The 19135-nt window shown below is 52.5% G+C and overlaps 1 protein-coding gene across 1 annotated transcript in view; it reads left to right on the top strand.

The window, feature by feature from the left end:
• LOC143692500 (uncharacterized) overlaps nucleotides 1-19135 on the top strand; it is a 317297-nt gene that overhangs the window by 100019 nt on the left and 198143 nt on the right. The window contains 1 exon segment of the mRNA XM_077172734.1: nucleotides 3406-3599. Coding sequence (XP_077028849.1) covers nucleotides 3406-3599 — 194 coding nt within the window.

The following is a 19135-nucleotide window of genomic DNA, read 5'->3' as shown; positions in this document are numbered from 1 at the left end:
CCATGAGGTTCTGCCACAGGGATTTGCCCTCCCTGATCTCCATCCTCAGCTTCTTCCCTGGGGGAGGAAGGACAAGGAGAGGATGGGATTTGCCTCCGTGCCAGAGGGAAGGGGAAGGAGATCCCCCCAGTGCATCCCCGGCAGGACGGGGTTGGCAGCAGGGTTGTCCTGCAGCCGGGGGCCGTGCTGGGCTGGGAGATGGAGCAGGAGAGAGGGGGAAAGGGGCACTGACTTCCTCCTCACCTGCCTGGGTGTCCCAGGGCATTGTGGCAGTTTGAAAAGACAGGAGTCTGCTAAGGAAGGCAGGAGACTCCCTTGAAATGGAAAATGTTAATCCCTTCCCTTGGAATTATAATTTTCAAAACAAGGGGCTGTCAAGCAAAGTCTATGGAAATAGGAATAACAGTTCTTCAGAAGGAAAATTAAAAATACAAATGCAGTAGTACTAAAAACTACTTACGGAGTAAGAATACGACCTGACACCCTGTTGGTCAGGGTGTTGGTAGCACTCCTGTTAAATGGTGGCTGCAGTGCTCCTGCAGTGACAGGTGTGGTTCTGTTGGAGCAGTGATCCTGTGGAAGGGTGGAGTTTTCCTCTGAAGGTCCAGTTGTGGCGTCGATCGGCCCGGTCTTCCTCTGGGATCCAGTGGAGCTGAAAGCTGCTCTTCTGGGAATCTTGTGGGAGAAGGCTGACTCTGTTGTTCACATTCTCAGATTATATCCAGCTAGGAATGCTTGGCTCCTCCCTCTGGGCAGAGCTTCTCACAATGGGATGATGGAATTTTTATCAGTGACACTCAATGGCCCATTAACATAAGATATCTCCCTGGAGGGAGGATTCCTTGCGGAAGAGATAAAGTAAACTGCTCAATTAACAGATGATAATTGCCCCAACTTTAACAGAGGGTAATTGAATACACACCCAGCTAAACCTGAGACACTGTTCCAGCCTTGGAAAGCAGGATTTGGTACCAGGATTCTTTAGGGAATGCAACCCTGATTGAAGGCAGAGATAGAATCTCCAGAGCCTGCAGCCAGAAATGGACAGTTGTTTGATACTCATTTCAACATCTTCTCTTTTGGAATTATTGACTAATGATTATTTGCTTTGCCTACCTAATATTTTGGTAATTTTTTGCAAATTTGCATTATCTAAATTACACTGTTCCTTAAGTTAAGTTGGTGTCTGTGTCTTTGGTGCGGGCCCTGCCCACTGGCGAAACAGGGCCCAATCCTGCCTAAGTGTTACCTGGGGAGACAAAACCCTCACTGCAAATGTGCCCCCTTCCTCCTTGTTCCCCACACTTCATGCACTGATCATGATGTCCTATGCTCTGGGGTATCCCTGGGGTCAGCTGGGATCTCCTGTCCTGGCTGTGTCCCCTCCCAAGCTCCCCCACAGCCTCAGCCCCTCCCCAGCGTGGCCGAATGAGGGGCAGGACAGGCCTTGGCTCAGTGCGAGCTCAGCAAGAACAAAACCATCTCTGTGTGCTCAGCCCTGTGCTCAGCCCCCGGGCCCGGCATTTCCTCCACTGCCACCCCGGAGCCCCCTTTCCCACCCCTCTGCCCCACGGCCGCCGCAGCACCGGCTGACGATAGAAGCAATTCTGGGGCAATTCCAAGTTTCCTTGGTTCCTGCACAGCTCCAGCTCAGCTGCTGGCAGGTTACAATTAAAGAAAAGTGCAAATTCGGCCCAATACAGATATTATTAAAAGGAAGGGAAAGCTCTGTGTAGCTGTCACAAAGGTGACAGGGATGAAGAGAAAAATGATTCTCACATTTGGAAAAAACCCAAGCCTGGGAATTCAGTAGTTATTTGGGAATTTAGCTACTTGAGCTGGGCTTCTTGTGGGACTTTTAGCAGCCTTGTGTTCCTCACCATGTGGTGAATGAACCTTGTCAGTCTTGCTGGTATCATTTGCTCCATTTCCTCCAGTGATTTTAACAAACTTTTCAAGTAGGGATAACAAAGTATTTTCTTTACACTCCATTCCCACAACAGCCATTTTCCTCATCAGTTCTCCCATAGGTTGCTCAGACGAAGCTGCATCCAAGTTTCCAAGAGTTCCTCCAGAGAGACCCACAACCTCCTCAGAGGAAGGAACCATGCTGTAGTCAAAGGCAACTGGGGTCAAAGAACAGTGCCCTGAACTCACTGTGCCAAAATAATTTTGGAATCTGGTTAAGAAAATATTAGAGAGATGCCATTTGCCCTGGAGCAGGGCAAGTGTGACATTGTCCCCTGTGTGTGTGGCCTTCCCGGGGTGGGGGTTTTACACCTGAGCCAGTTTGGGTAAGGGGGGTGGTGTTCACCCCCTGAGCAGGGATTCCCCCACTGTTTCAGGTTGCAATGTAAGATGGAACCAAATGCATGTTTTCAATCCCCATCTTCATCCACTGCTATAAACAGGTGGGGCAGTGTTCTTGATCTCTTCCATGACTCAGCCCTGATAACGCCCTCCAGGGGAGATATCTTCTGGGAATGGGCCATTGAGTGTCACTGCAGGACTGATCAAATTCCATCCTCCCATTGTGGGATGCTCCGCCCAGGGGGAGGATCCAAGCATTCCTACCTGCATATAAGGTGAGCCTTGCAACACCAGGAGCAGCTTGCCTACTGGATTCCCAGAGGACAAGAGCTCCAGAGCCACCACTGGACCTTCAGAGGACGACCAGACCCTTCTACAGGATCACTGCTTGGACAGAATCACGTTCATCACTCCAACAGGACTGCAGCCACCATTTAATGGGACTGCAGCCACCACCCTGAGCAACAGGGTGTCAGGTTATATCCTGACTCTGTCAGTTTAAGGCAGTGTTTCTGCATCATTGCCTTGATCTTCATTTTCTTATTAAATTCTAAGTCTGGCTTAGACTCTCCACCTGGTTTGCCTTCAATCCAGTACAAAATTTAGTGTGCTCATCCCTTGTTTTCATCCCGAAACAGAATTTCCCATCCTGAAACCTTCACCAGATAGAGGAAGAATCTGCGAGGAAGAGGAAGGAACCCTGGGACAGCCAGGCAGGTGAGGAGGAAGTCAGTGCCCCTTTCCCCCTCTCTCCTGCTCCATCTCCCAGCCCAGCACAGCCCCCGGCTGCAGGACAACCCTGCTGCCAACCCCGTCCTGCCGGGGATGCACTGGGGGGATCTCCTTCCCCTTCCCTGTGGCGTGGAGGCAAATCCCATCCTCTCCTTGTCCTTCCTCCCCCAGGGAAGAAGCTGAGGATGGAGACCAGGGAGGACAAATCCCCATGGCAGAACTTTGTGGAAGAGGCAGTTTTGAGCAGCTCCATGGCACAGGAATTCAACAGGCAGGAAATGCCTGGAAGATCTTACATGAGGAAGGGCTCAACACCCAGCCCAGGGCGCTCTGAGGAGGAAAGACGCACCCTGAGCCAGGAAGGTGGACAGAGCTTCAGCCAGAGGTCAGAGCTGGTGGTCCCTGAGCAGCTTCATGATGGGGAGAAGCCCCACAAGTGCTTGGAGTGTGGGAAGAGCTTCAGGCAGAGCAGCACCCTGATCAGCCACCAGATGATCCACACTGGGGAATGGCCCCACGAGTGTGGGGAGTGTGGGAAGTGTGATGGTGTTCGCTGGGTTCTTAGGATGAGGGAAGAGACAAGAATGTCGACTCCATGTTTCAGAAGGCTTGATTTATTATTTTATGATATATATTATATTAAAACTATGCTACAATAATAGAAGAAATTATCTTATCAGAAGGCTAGCTACGAATAGAAAAGGAATGATAACAAAGGCTTGTGACTGACTGAGACAGTCCAGACAGCTGGACTGTGAATGGCCATTATTAGAAACAACCACATGAGACCAATCACAGATCCACTTGTTGCATTCCACACCACCAAATTATCATTGTTTACATTTTGTTCCTGAGGCCTCTCAGCTTCGCAAGAGAAAAATCCTAAGGAAAGGATTTTTCAGAAAATATCATGGCTACAGGGAAGGGCTTCAAGCACAACTCCCACCTCATCACCCACCGGCGCATCCACACTGGGGAGAGGCCCTACGAGTGTCCCCAGTGTGGGAAGAGCTTCCCCAGCAGCTCTCACTTGACCAGACACCAACAGATCCACCCACAGGGGAAGCCCTGCAACATCTCTGACTGTGGGAAGAGCTTCCTGCACTGCTCCAACTCCATGCCCCATGAGAGGACCCACTTTGGGCAGAGCCCTGGTAACCCACATTCCCTGTGATCCATGTTGGGAGGAGATCTTGATGGTTATCCTTTTGGTTTGGCCCTAATTTTCTTCTGATTTGTCTCTATTACTTAAAAATAATACGACTAAAAAGAAAGTAATTGATCAAAGATGTCTAAAGTGCCACAATTTAACAGGTATTTCAGATGGAATTTATGGTTTGGGGACATATTTTGGGGGATTTGTGGGTTCTTGGGCGATTTCAGGAAGTGTTCTCCCTATCTTTGCACTCCAAAATCAAGATGATTTGATCTGTCACCTCAAAATGACCTAATCGCTTTGAAAAAAACTCAGTCATACCCCACAAGGGCTTAATCCCACCTAAAATTGGCTTGTTCCCACCTCAAAAAAAAAATCAGTCCCATGTCAAAAGTACTCAATTCCACAGCCTCTAGGGTGAGATGGGATTGGAAGGAGATTGGGAGAAGTGGCATACAAATTTGGAGAAGTGAGATCAGGATTGTGTGGGGCTGGGTATGTGGGATGTATTTTGATAATAAATAAAACTTTCAGATTATTAATTTCTGTCCCATTCATTTTCCATCAGTTCCGGTTTGTTTTTCAGAGTGCCACCTTCTCAGCTGATTGTGTTTGTGTCCCCATTTCTCTCCTGCCTCTCTTTGCCTGCTCTGTTTCTCTCTCAGTGTCTCCCTTGACCCAAGGCAGCTCCCACCAAAGACCCTGCCCTGATTTAATTCCCCATCCAGGAGCTACAACAACCATGGGTGAAGTTATGAAGGCTGGCAGTGAAATGTCACTGTAAGATCTTGCTCCACTTGGCTTTTGGCTCCTTCTCGAGAGCTTTGCCTTCCAGGGCAGGAACATCTTTTCCTGTCTGGGAACTGGAATTCCAGCCCCTGGCAGTGTGTGCCATGGATCCCAGAGGGGCATTCCCAAGGTTGCCAGGCTGCTGCTCCTGCCGTGCCTCCCAAGGAGCTGTGCAGGGCCAGGGGACAAGGTCCAGCAGCTCTGTTGGTTCTGCAGTGCCACAAGGGCCCTGGTTCCATGAGTTTCCCTACTGCCAACAGCGGTTCCTTGGTTCCTGTGATGCCCTGCTGCTGTGTCACCATGGATATTTGGTGCCATGAAGTTCTTCAGTGTCACAATGGCCTCCTTGGATGGGCAGTGTCACCATGGACCATTGGCTCCAGGCAGCCCCGCTGGGTCTCCATGGACTCCTTGGTTCCATGAGGATCTGGGGGTGTCTCCATGGTCCCCTTGGATCCACAGTGTCACAATGGACCACTGGATCCACGTGGCCCTGCTGTGTCACCATGGCCCCTTGGTTCCATGGGACCCCAGGGTCACAATTGACACCTTGTTTCCATGTCACCCCAAAATGGCCCCTTCATTCCATGAAAAATACAAAAGTTTTGTAGAAACATTGAGCAAATCCTGCTTAACACACCTGGGAACATCTGTTTGCATTCCAAAGAGAGGTTAAAGGTGAGGATGGCACCAGCAGCTTCCATCTGCAACAGAGATCCAGGGAAAGGACAGGGACAGAGAATTCAGGTGGAAGACTCAGAGAATTCTGCTTCCAGAGATCATTTCTGCTCACACTGTCCCTTGGAGAAAGGTGACACCATTCCAGGCAGCCTGGACTGAGCAGGTGGCTCCTGAGTGGGGTTTGTTGTTCAGGAAACCTGCTCAGGCTTTTCCACTCTTTCCTCACCAACAGGAAAACTTCTCCTGGGTCTGTGTGCAGGCAGAGCCCTGAGGAGAGCAGGTGGGACACGGTGCAATGGGCTGGGACATGGAGCTGCAGAGCTCAGGGACAAGGTTCTGCTGCAGGGCACAGGGATGTCAGTGCCAGGTGGGCCATGTCAGACACGGTGAGGCTGGGGGTGAGGAGCAGCTGGTCCAAACAGGGTCAGCCCTCAAGGGGCTCATTCTTCTCCATGCCCAGACCGCCTAAGGAGACATTCAACATTGTCGTGGTTTAGGGCAAATTTGGAGGAGAATTTCAAAATTAGGGCACCTCCAGAACGCAAACCCACACAGCCCCTCCCCCCAACCAGTTCGGGAAGGATTCCTCGGAGAGGAGTGGAAAGAACCTGTTTATTTAACAGGCACAGCACCCCCAGCACACAAAATGAACAATACCAGATGACACCGCTCTGAAAAAAAAAAAAAGACAAATCAAGAAAGTCTCTCTTTGGGGGGTGGTCACTCTGTTCTCAGTCCCTCCGGCGCTGGGGCTGCTGCTGCAGGCCACAAGGTGCAGGATCTTGGTGTTTCCCAGGTCCCAGTCCGGAGCAGGTTCAAAATGGTCAGAAAAAGGAAAGGAGAAACAGTCCAGGAAGAAATTGGACAGTTTAGCTAAACTAGCTAATGAGCAAAAGCAAGCAGAAGCGAAGCAAGCAAGAGCGAGAGAGAGGGCAAAGCGAAAAGCAAAAGCAGAAAAAACAAAAGCTGCAGTGTCTGTGTCCCACCAGGCTGATAAGAAAACCAAAACAAAACTTTCCCTCTTCAGAGCCGGTCTGAAAGGTACAGAACATAATAGCCAACATTAACAGAACACATGAATGGGGATACAAGCATCATAACGTCACCCTAGGACAAGCATCAAGATCACCTGGGGAATGCTTCCATCTGCTCTTCTCTGACCTGAAAAATTAAAAAAAATAAACACTTGATTAAAGAAGAAAAGTCATGAGGTGCACGTTAAATTTCCTCCTTACAAGAATCCCAACTTCATTCCAATCAGCTGCACAAGCCCTGGAGACTTGAAGACCACTGAAGGAAGACAAAGCACCCCCAAGAGTTTTCTGTATTTTATTGAGCCCCACAAGGGATTTGGGGCTGAGTCCAGGACCCTCAGGCACTGAGAGAAGTCTGAAGAAGCTGCTCAAGGAATCAGAAGCGAAACTCCAAGTCCCTTGGAGCATCACTGGGCCCCACTGAGGGCAGGGAGGGCCAAAGGCTCCCCAGGGAGTGCTGAGAGCAGATCCTTGAGGCCAGGATTGCAGGGAGCCCAAGGCTCTGAGCAGGGAACTGCAATGCTGAGCAAGGCCTGGGCTGGCTGGGGGAAGCAGAAAGGCCAAGCCCTGAGCCCAGCCTGGGACAGCAGGGCCGGTCCCTCACGGCTGCCTCGGGGCTGTTTGTGGAGCACTGGGATGTGAGGGGCAGCAAGGACAAATGCCATAAACCTGTGTGACACTGCAGACCCTCATGGAACCAAGGGGCCAGTGGGACACTGTGGGAAGTTGTGGGACCAAGGGGATCATTGTGGCACTGTTGGGGCCATGGAACCAAGGGGCCAGTGTGAGCCTGCAGGGCTGGAACACCCCAGAACACTAAAATGCTGGGGGTTACCAAAGGTTCATTTCCTTGAGTTTGGTGCACAAGAGAAACACCCACCAGATATTCTCAACATGAACAGATGCAAAGAATATTCTTCTTTTTAGAAAGGGACCCACAAGGATCATCAAGTCCAGCTCTTAAGTGAATGGCCCACACAGGGATTGAACCCACAACCTCAGTGATACCAGCACCATGCTCTGAGCAACTGAGCTAGGAGGTCAAAATGACACCAAATTTTACTGGCAAAATATAGACAATCAAGGAACTTTTGCAAAGGGTTTAATACAACATCCACTTCAACAGAAAATGCTTATCATAGTATTAACTTCATAAACTCAGCCCATTTAACCTAAAAACCGTTAACCCTTAAGATGTTAATCTACCCAAAAATGTGCCAGGTAAGTAGCATTAGAAGGAGAAGAAATAGAGAACAGAAAGACAGAAAATCCGTAGAAAGACACACACATAGGTACCAACAGCCGGAGTTCCAGCATCACCAACAGAGGAACCCCAGCAGAAGGCAGGATCCAGACCCTGGGCTGGCCTCCTGCTCTGGCTTTTAACCCCCTAGGACTTCATGGCCCCGCCCCTGGGGTGGGACTGCCAGTTGCTTGTCCAATCAGAGCCAGGGTAGCACCAGCTGCTGCTGTGTGATTGATTGATTGACAGCTGGGCCAATCTGAGCTGGGTTAGCACTGCCCCTGCTGTGTAATTGACAGCTCTGCCAGGGCTGGGGGTGGGGCTCTGTCCCACCACAAACCAAGGCCTGACCCGGCCCTGGCCCCACACGGGCATTTCGAGCATCCCAAGGTGTCTCGGGACATGGATCTCATCCAGCCTCTGACAGCAGCCATGGTGACACTATGGAACCTCATGGAGCCATGGCTCAGTTGTGACAATGCAGGTCCAAGGACATTACGGAACCTCATAGAATCAAGGAGACCATTGTGCAACTCAGGGGCCCTATGGAAGCAAGGGTCAATGATCAAACATTGGGGCCCATAGAAACAAGGAGCCATTGTGACACAGCGGGGCTACATGGAGCCACAGGAACCCTGTGACTCTGTTGGGGCTCATGAAACCAAGAAGCCATTGTGACATTGCCAGACCTCATGGAATCAAGGAGACCATTGTGACAGTGTTAGGACCCATGAAGTAAATGGAACATGGAACAGGTCTGCCTGGTTTGGCCTCCTGGGGGCTGTCTGACAGGTCCCACTGAATTAGACATGCCAAGGGCCACTCCCATCTGACCATGAAGCACTGGGGCTCCGTGCTTTTCTTCCTATGGAAAAGAACTGTCTTTCTTGTCTAAGCTCACATGGCTGAAATTAGGATTCCACCTCTAAAATTCCGTATATTCAAGGGTTACTCTCCAAAACAATCTACCAATACAGTCAAGTCTGGCCAGCCTTGGCCTCTGGTGACTGCCTCTCATCTGATCTTGCACCACTGGGGCTCACTTGTTTCCTTCCTATGGAGACCATTGTGACACTGCATGGCGTTGTGGAGCCAAAGGGCCATGGTGACACTGGTGGAACTTGTGGAACCAAAGGGATCATTGTGACACTGTGAGTACCATGGATCCAAGGGGCCATTGTGACACTGTGGAGTCTTGAGGAACCGTGGAGACCATTGGGAAGCTTTGGGGTCTTCTGAAATGCAGAGGACATTGTGACCCTGCAGGGTACCATGGATCCAAGGGGCCACTGTGACACTGTGGGGCCTTGTGGAACCAAGGACATCACTGTGGCTCTGCTGGGCCGCATGGTCCCAAGGGGCCAGTGTGAAGCAGCAGGGCTTTGTGGAACCCAGAGGCCATTGCTGCATTTCAGGGCCTCGTGGAGCCAAAGGGCCACTGTGATCCTGCAGGGCACCGTGGATCCATGGAGAGCATTGTGGCATTGCAAGGCCCCATGGAATCATGGAGACCCTTGTGACACTGTGGGCCCCATGGAAGGAAGGGGCCATTGTGACACTATGGGAACTTGTGGAACCAAGGGAATCATTGTTGCACTACTGGGCCCCAATGGAACCAAGTGGCCATTGGACACAGCCAGGCTTCATGGAACCAATAGATTATTATGACTCTGTGGGGCCTTGTGGAACCATGGAGACTATGAAGATCCTTAAGGACTTGTGTAATCAAGGGGCCATTATGACACCTGAGGTCATCATGGAAGCCAGAGAACCATTGTGACACTGCAGGGCCCTGTGGAACCAAGGGAACATGAAACAGGTGTGGCTGCCTTGGCCTCCCAGGGGTCACCTGACAGGTCTGGCTGACCTTGGAATGTGGAAGGCCACTCCCATCTGCCCCTGAAACACTGGGGCTCTGGGCTTTCCTTTGTATGGAAAAGAACTGTCCATCTTTTCCAGGTATCCATGCCTAAAATTTGGATTCCACCTCCAAATTTCTGTGTGTTCAAGGATTGCTGCCAGAGAAAAGTTGCCAGGACAGACAGGTCTGGCTGGTCTTTAACTCCTGAGTGCCAGAACTCACCTGTTTTCCAAACACTGGAAAGGGCTGTCTGCTTTTCTTGTATGGAAAAAATCATCCTTCTCCAGGCACAAATGTCTGAAATTAGGATTCCACATTCATAATTTCAAATATCCAAGGGTTGCTCCAAGCAAACCTGCCAGGACAGACAGATCAGGCTTGCCTTGGCCTCTGGTGGCTGCCGTTCATCAGCTCCTGAAACACGGGGGCTCCGTGGTTTCCTTCCTATGGAGACCAATGTGACATTGGGAGCCTTGTGAAATGAAGGGGCCATTGTGACACTGCAGAGCACCATGGATCCAAGGGACCATTGTGACACTGTGGGGCCTCGTGGAACCAAGGACATCCCTGTGGCTCTGTTGGGCCGCATGGTCCCAAGGGGCCAGTGCAAATCAGCAATGTGGGAGTTAGCCCAGCTGTAACTCAGAGCCAGCCAGATTTTACTCCGAAAGAATTGGGCGTGAGTTTCAAGCCCTGGGAATCATTTGTTTAACTTAGGGTGAGCTTGAAAGTTCTCCAAAAAGCCTTTAGTGTTGTTATGCTAACTTGTCCAAGTTCTCCTCCCCTATTGGTTACTTGTTTCCCCTATTTGGTTATTGTTCTAGAGTGTTCTACCCTCAAGTGTACATGTCGTTGCTCCCCTTTGTCTTGGGTCTTTGGATCCTGCCCCTCATACTGTGCTCGCCTTCTCCATGTTTATTGTTTTTCACCTGTTATTAAAGTTCCTTTTAAGCAACTCCATTGATCCTGCTCCTTTTCATTTTTGCCACTCTCACCCTGAAGTCAGGGAACCAGAGAGGTTTGTCACAGCCACCCTCATTGTGACCTTTGGCGCCCAAACAGGGACCATGACACTCAGGGCTCCCTGTGTCAGTCACGTCAGCTGGGGTTGGCTGATGGATAGGCCAGGGCTCCCCGGGATTTTGGATTGTGCCGGGCCCAGCGGATTCATCGTTGCTTCGAGGGACCTTGCCCAGGATCAGCAGGGACAATGACGGTTTCACCTGCATAGGAAGGGTTGCAGGTGGGTTTGGGGAAATGCAAGACATTTATTGCCCATTTTGCCACTGTGTTTTTACAATATGCACCCAAATCCCATAATTGATTTGGGGTGTTCTGGTGGCTCTTCCCCATAAGGCAGAGAAAGAGAAAAATGGGCAGCCAGATGTCCAAATTAGAAAGGAGCATATATGGATGCTTTCAGTAATTCTCACTGATCATGACAAAATATTTTCAAAGAACAAATTAAAATCAATCATGAAGTGGATCATTAAAATTTTCCAGACACCTCTTCTGACAAAATCCATACCACTGAATTTTGGGACTCCGTGGGAATTAAACTGTACAACCTTTCGACCCCATTGAATCCTGCATGCTCTCCATCTTCCACACCATCCTTGAGACCCTTCACCAGCAAGCAGTGTGTCAAAAACTCAATCCGTTGGTCGCTCGTAACTCGGGACCTCCCCTCAAACCTGCCTTTCTCACACCTTCCACGATGGTCCAAGATGGCAATGGCCACGCTGTCTTGGAGCATCATGCCCTGGAGACTCAAGATGGAAGGAGCCCGAATGTGGCTCAGGATTCCAACCATCCTCCCTCCATCTTGGCTCCTCCACTTCCTGCTACCACAGCCTTCTCTTCCGCCCTGAATGAACCTCCAGACTCCACCCCCACAACTGCGGGTCACGCCCCCACTGTCAATCATTCCACCTTCACCCTGGGCCATGCCTCCAGTTAAGGAAGGAGACTGGCAAATAGTCTCGAAACTCCTCATTGCCCCTGTATGAAAGAAGGGGGCAGAATCCCAGGTGTCAGCCATTGGTTTATGGGGAAATCAAGGATCTGTGTAGGGCAGCTAAAGACCATAGGAGGGACTTACCTTGTTTTAATGGCCTAATGAGGGCCATATTTAGAGCACATGTCTTAACCCCCTATGATTTAAAATATATTATGACCATGTTGTTGTCACCGACAGAATACACCCTGTGGGAAGGGGCATGGAAGTGTTTACTAAATCAATTAATAGCAGACTGTGCTAATAATGAGGCAAGGGCGGAATTGACAATCAACCATCTGGCTGGAGAAGGACAACACAGCCTACCAGATGATCAAGCAGCAGGTATCCCCAGAGAAGGATTGGATGATATCAAAGAGATGGCTCTGAAAGCTTTAATACAGGTATTGGATGGTAGCACCCCCAATTTGGACTACCTTGGGTGGCTGCAGCTAAAGCTTTAGGGCAATCAGACCATCCTGGGTGCCTGTTGAGTAAGCAAACCAATGCTGCCTCCCTCACATTGAGTGGCTGCTCTCAGACACAGAGACCATCAGACACGCCACCTTGCAGAACAGCGATAGAGTTTTTACTCTGGGCACATGGGCATGGCTGTGTAGACTCGGAGGGCATGTGCTGCATGAACCTGTCCAGCCACAGCGAGTCAATCCACAAGAGCATTCAGGGACTGAAGGAAGGGTTCAAGAAGCTTCAAGTGGAAAACAAAGACTGGGTCAATAAACTCTTCCAATCCAAGGGACTAAAGGGTTGGATGATGTCTAGCTAAAAGAGGACTATTCATTCTCTTAGTGGTTGTTGTTGTATTGCTAATTCTCCTGTGTTTGTTTGGATGCTATTAGAACGTCTTACGGAATTCTTTCAGTTCCATCTTTGTTGTAAAACAGAAAGGGGGAAGATACCCAACACAGGCTCCTCATGGACTCCTTGGAGGAGAGAACTGAAGGCAAGGATGGCATAAAAACCTCTCAGAGACTCAGTGTGGGAAGGAAAATCCTTAAAAGTACCTAAAAGTATTCTTAAATCCATAAAGTACCTTAAAAACCTTGAGTATCTCAAGGCATTAATGAGCCCCACTGAGTGTCAGTACAAAGCTCTCCAGGGACTCGTTAAAGCAGATAATTGGGGCCATGATTGCACAAACCTCTCACAGAGTCTGTTTCCAAAGGGAAACCCCAAGTACCTTCAAATAACTGAAGTACCCTGAAGTATTAATGAGCCCCACTGAGTGTTGTTACTGACAAAGCCTCTCCAGGGACTAATTACAGCAGATAATTGGAGGCCATGATTGCACAAACCTCTCAGAGACTCCATGGCAAAAGCCAAACCCCAAGTCCTTTGAAAAACCTGCAGTCCCTGCAGGGAGCATGAAGGAGCCCCCAGGGCCATTGCTGAGCAAGGCTCCCCAGGGACTCCTTGCAGCAGATCCTTGAGGCCACTGGGATGTGGGCTAGGGGGGGATGCTGAGGGCAGCACAAGGGGCTGACAGTGCCCAGCCTGGCTGGGGCTGTGCCAGGAGGCCCCAGGGCCTCAGCACAAGGTGTCTCCTCCCAGCCCTTGCTGGCACAGACCCTGCTGTGCCCCAGGGCACCAAGACTTGGCTTCTCTTTGTCCCCACCTGTCATCACTGCCTGCAGTTCTCTGCTCTGCCTGGGGCCTGGGGACACTTGCTCAGTCGTGTCCCTCTCTGGGACCCATTAAAAGTCCAAGAAACTTTGGAGTTGGATTCTGCTTGGAGTTCTGTAGAGATTTCTTCAGCTCCCTCTCAGGGACTGATGCTCAGGGCCTGAGCACAAAGGCCCAGAGGCTGATTAAAGTCCTTGTGCTGTGTCCGTGCTGCTGAGCTGGGCTGGGCTCCTGGCACAGAGGCAGCTCCTGCTCCCCAAGAAGAGCTTCAAAAGCACATTTCTCTTGATGAGCAGCTCTCCTGCCAGCCCAGCAGGGCTGGGGCACTGCCTGCAGCCAGCCTGGGCACAGCACAGTGGCACAGAGAGCTTCAATCAGTCAGGGCTGGGAAGGGGCTGAGAAGTGCCTGGGGCACAATCACTGCCAGCCCTTGGCACAGGAACCTCTGGCTGCAGGACAATGCAGCTGCAGCTCCTGGAGCCATCTCCTGCAGCTGGAACATGCCAATGCCTGCAGAGCCTGTGAGTGCATTCTCTGCTTGTCTCTTGTGCAGAGCAGCCAGGGGTGCCCAGGGCTGTCCTGCAGAGCAGGGTCCTGCAGCCCAGGGCGCTGTGCTGGGGCAGGGACTCTGCTGCCTGCCAGGGACAGCTCTCAGCCAGCCCTGGCAGCTGCTCCCAGCACTGGGGGACAAGATCTGGCTGGGAGGAGACAGCTGGTGAGGCTTGGAAGTGTTCTCCTTGTGTGGGGAGGATGCTGCATTGTTCAGGACTGCTCCCAGCATGGCATTTAACTGCAGAACATTTCCAAGTAGGTTATACAGGGAAAACAGCAAGGCAGGTGCTGCATAAGAGGGAAAATCCAGCTTTCTAAATCAACTGCTGTGGGTTGCTGGGATGAGAATCTTCATGTATATTTTCATCTCTCAGTTCAGGGAGAAAAAAAATAAAGAAATTTTCTCTGACATCTGTAAAACCAGGCAGCAACAGCAATCACCACAGGACCCCTTAGAGGCAGCATCAGTGTTGCTTTTCCAGCCTCCTCAGGGTTGCTCTGATGTTGCCATCAGAGCCTGCAGAGCCAGAGCTGCTCCTGGGCAGTGCCTGAGCTGGGAGGGCTCTGCAGGGCAGAGCTGAGCCCCCAGGGCTGGGCTGGGCTCTGGCAGCACTGGCAGGGCCCAGCCCTGGGCACAGGGAAGCAGCTGCTGGCAGGGACAGATCCAGGCAGCAGAGCCCTGGGCAGGCAGTGCAGGGAAAGTGCCCCCAGGCTCTGCTGAGATATTTAAATTCTTTTCCAAGCCAAACTATTTTATGATTACTTTTTTTACAGATCCCCATGCCAAGGCTCCGTAAATGTCGAACAGCAGCTCCATCAGGCACTTCCTCCTGCTGGCATTGGCAGACACGCGACAGCTGCAGCTCCTGCACTTCTGCCTCTTGCTGGGCATCTCCCTGGCTGCCCTCCTGGGCAACGGCCTCATCATCAGCGCCGTAGCCTGCGGCCACCACCTGCACACGCCCATGTTCTTCTTCCTGCTCAACCTGGCCCTTGCTGACCTGGGCTCCATCTGCACCACTGTCCCCAAAGCCATGCACAATTCCCTCTGGGACACCAGCAACATCTCCTACACTGGATGTGCTGCTCAGCTCTTTTTCTTTCTCTTCTTCATTTCAGCAGAGTATTTCCTCCTGACGATCATGTGCTATGACCGCTACGTGGCCATCTGCAAACCCCTGCACTACGGGACCCTCCTGGGCAGCAGAGCTTGTGCCTGCATGGCAGCAGCTGCCTGGGCCAGTGCCTTTCTCAATGCTCTCATGCACACGGCCAATACATTTTCCCTGCCCCTGTGCCATGGCAATGCCTTGGGCCAGTTCTTCTGTGAAATCCCTCAGATCCTCAAGCTCTCCTGCTCAAACTTGTACCTCAGAGAACTTGAGCTTCTTGTGTTTTCCTTCTGTTTGGGCTTTGGTTGTTTTGTGTTCATTGTTTTCTCCTATGTGCAGATCTTCAGGGTTGTGCTGAGGATCCCCTCTGAGCAGGGACGGCACAAAGCCTTTTCCACCTGCCTCCCTCACCTGGCCGTGGTCTCCCTGTTCCTCAGCACTGCCACATTTTCTGACCTGAAGCCCCCCTCCATGTCCTCCCCATCCCTGGATCTTTCAGTGTCAGTTCTGTACTCGGTGGTGCCTCCAGCCCTGAACCCTGTCATCTACAGCCTGAGGAACCAGGAGCTCAAGGCTGCAGTGTGGAGACTGATGACTGGATGGTTTCAGGGCCATTAAACTGCTGGGCAATTTCTGGAAACCGCTTGTAATAAAAGTCACCTTTGATACTGGTTGGCTTCATTTCAGACATTCTTTTCCTTTGTTTTAGTTTTTTTAATCTTGACACCAAAGAAAAGCCATTGTTTGTGCCATTTCTCATTTTGTTCCTCTCCACATTCCCTGTGGACACAGACTGTGTCACTGAGGGTCTGTGCTCTTGGTGGCTTTAAAGGAACTAAAGGATCTCCAGTAGAGTTTTCTGCAGAGATGCCCTTGTGTTGCCTTCTCTGGAGCTGCAGCAGCAATGTCTGTGTGCAGAGCTGGGGCAGATCAGTGCTGGCCCAGCAGCTGTGCCCAGCAGCAGCAGCAGCAGCAGCACTTGGTGTTGCCAGTGCTGCTGCCGTGGCCCTGCCCCGCTGCCCTGGTGGCCCTGGTGTTGCTGCAGGGCCTGAGTGCTCTCGGGGCCGGGCACAGCCCTGGGGGTGGCAGTGCCGGGGCTGCAGCAGGGACAGGCCATGGGCACTGCTGGGGCAGCGCTGACGCCTCAGGCCAGGCCCTGGGGGCTCCAGGCTCCTTGCCCAGGCTCTCTCAAGGACACGGCCAGGCCAATGCTCAGCACAGAAACCCCCGTCAGCAGCCCCAGGCTGGCCGTGGGCAGGCTGGGGGCAAACAGCATGGCTGGGGCTCTGCAAGGGCCCTGGGCCAGACGGGAAGGAGCAGCAGAGCAGGGGCTGATCCATGCCCAGTGCGCTGCACAGCCCAGGGCAGCGTCCCAGAGCGTCCTCATGCAGCTGCCAACAACATCCCCCCTCTGCAGCCCTGGCCTCTCCCCCAGCTCACACAGGTGCCCCATCCTTGCAGGCACAGACACGGCAGCACTGCCTAAGCAGCCCCTGTTTGCATTGCACACAGCAGGGGCAGCACCCCCATGCTGTTGCTGTGGGGACATGAGCCTGAGGGAGCACAAATGCCATCAGCCCCTGGGGCCAGCAAGGGCTGGGGGACACCAGGGAAACCACTCAGCTTTGTCCTGGCCTCTGCACTCAGCCAGAAAGTTTGTTCCCATCAGCTGGGAGTTTCCTGTGCCACTGCAGATGCTGTTGCTCAGAGCCAGGGCTGCCTGGCAGCCACCCCCAAACTGCCCTCAGCATTTCCTTTGCTTCTTTGCCTTCTTTACTCTTGCTGCTACAGATTTCTTCCTCTTGCCCAGCCCTGCTCCCTCCCCTGCCAACAGCCCATCCCTGTTTGCCCTTTCCTCTCTGGCCCCACTCCCCATTGCAGTTCCTGACTTGGCCCCATGGGAACGTCCCTTGGGCAGCAGGATCATCCTACAAGTGCTGCAGGAATTGTCTGCAGGCTCCTGCAGTGCCTGCTGCTGCTCCCTTGCCAGAGGCACCCCAGGCCAGGGGGGCACATCTGGGCTGCTGTGTCTGCCTCTGGGGCTCCCTGTTCTGGGCAATGAGGAGGAGCTGCAGAGGCTCTGCAGGACTGACAGGATGGGCTTTGGGGCTGCCAGGAGAAGCTGAGGGACCTGGGCTGCTGGAGCTGCTGAAGAGGAGGCCCAGGGCTCATCCTGCAACTGCTCCAAGGGTGGTTTCAGAGAATCCCAGAATCAGCAAGGTAGGAAAAGACCTTGGAGATCATCAAGTCCAGCCTGTGCCCTGACACTGCCTTGTCTCCCCTGGGCCTCCTCTTCTCCAGGATAAACAACCCCAGCTCCCTCAGCCACTCCTCACAGGACTTGTGCTCCAGACCCCTCCCCAGCCTTGTTTCCCTTCTCTGGACACGCTCCAGCTCCTCCATGTCCTTCCTAAATTGGAGGCCCAGAACAGGACACAGCACTCGAAGTGCTGCCCAAGCAGTGCTGAGCACAGGGGAAGAATCCCTGCCCTGCTCCTGCTGGCCACACCACTCCTGATCCAGGCCAGGAGCCATTGGCCTTCTTGGCCACCTGGGCACACTGCTGCCTCATGTCCAGCCTGCTGTCCATCAATCCCTGCAGGTCCCTTTCTGCCTGGCTGCTCTCCAGCCACTCTGTCCCCAGCCTGTAGTGCTGCAGGGGTTGTTGTGGCCAAAGTGCAGGACCTGGCACTGGGACTTGTTCAACCTCACCTTGTTGGATTTGGGCCCTGGATCCAGCCTGTGCAGGGCCCTGTGCAGAGCTCTCCTACCCTCCAGCAGATCCACACTCCCAGACAACTTTGTGTCACCAGGGTTCCATGAGGCCCCAGAGTGTCCCAATGTCCCTTTGATTCCATGGGACCCCTTGGAGTCACCAAGTCCCTTGGATCCTTGGGCCCTGCAGTGTCACAATGGTGCCGTGGTCCCCTCGGGCCCTGCAGTGTCACAGTGGATCCTTGGCTCCATGAGGTCTGGCAGTGCAGCAATGCTCTCCTTGGTTCCACAGTGGCACAATGGCCTCTTGGTCCCAAGGGCCACCACGGTGTCAAACATGTTTCCTTCATTCCAAGAGTCCCTGAGGAGCTGCCCTGACCCCTTGGTTCCATGGGGCCCTGCAGTGTCACAATGGCCCCATCGTGACACCAGGTCCTGCTCTGTCACAATGGCCCCTTGGTTCCACAAGGCCCTGCAGTGTCACAGTGGCCTCTGTGGTGCCAGCAGGACCCAGACTGTCACCATGGACTCCTTGCTTCCATCCAGCCCCACAGTGTCACAATGGCCCCTTGGCTCTGTGCTGCCATGTCATACAGAGTGTCACCATGGTCCTCTTAGTGCCACCAGGCCCCGCAGCGTCACAATGGCCCCTTGCTTCCCCAGGGCCCTGCAGTGTCACAATCATCAGAGAATCAACCAGGCTGGAAATGACCTTGGAGAGCATTAAGTCCAACCTGGGACCCAACACAACCTTGTCACCCAGACCATGGCACTGAGTGCCACATCCAGTCTTTCCTTAAACACTACCAGGGATGGTGACTCACCCACCTCCCTGGGCAGCCCATTCCAATGCCCAATCACCCTTTGTGTGGAGAATATTTCCTAATGTCCAGCCTGAACTTCCCCAGGTGCAGCTAAAGTTGTGTCCCCTTGTCCTGTCCCTGTTCCCTGGGAAAAGATCCAACCCCCACCTGGCTGCACCCTCCTGTCAGGGAGTTGTAGAGAGTGATGAGGTCTCCCCTGAGCCTCCTCTTCTCCAGGATAAACAACCCCAGCTCCCTCAGGTGCTCCTCACAGGACTTGTTTTCCAGACCCCTCCCCAGCCTTGTTGCCCTTCTCTGGACACGCTCCAGTCCCTCCGTGTCCTTCCTAAATTGGGGGCCCAGAAATGGACACAGCACTCGAGGTGCTGCCCAAGCAGTGCTGAGCACAGGGGAATAATCGCAGCCCTGCTCCTGCTGGCCACACCATTCTTGATCCATAGGAGTTCCAGGGGCTGGATGAGGGAAATGGTGGGGAGGGGGTGAGGA

Source organism: Agelaius phoeniceus (genome assembly GCF_051311805.1).
Source record: "Agelaius phoeniceus isolate bAgePho1 chromosome W unlocalized genomic scaffold, bAgePho1.hap1 SUPER_W_unloc_1, whole genome shotgun sequence".
In the NCBI taxonomy this organism is placed as follows: domain Eukaryota; kingdom Metazoa; phylum Chordata; class Aves; order Passeriformes; family Icteridae; genus Agelaius; species Agelaius phoeniceus.
Note: the sequence above shows the minus strand (reverse complement) of the source record. Positions and strands in the feature narration are given on the sequence as shown.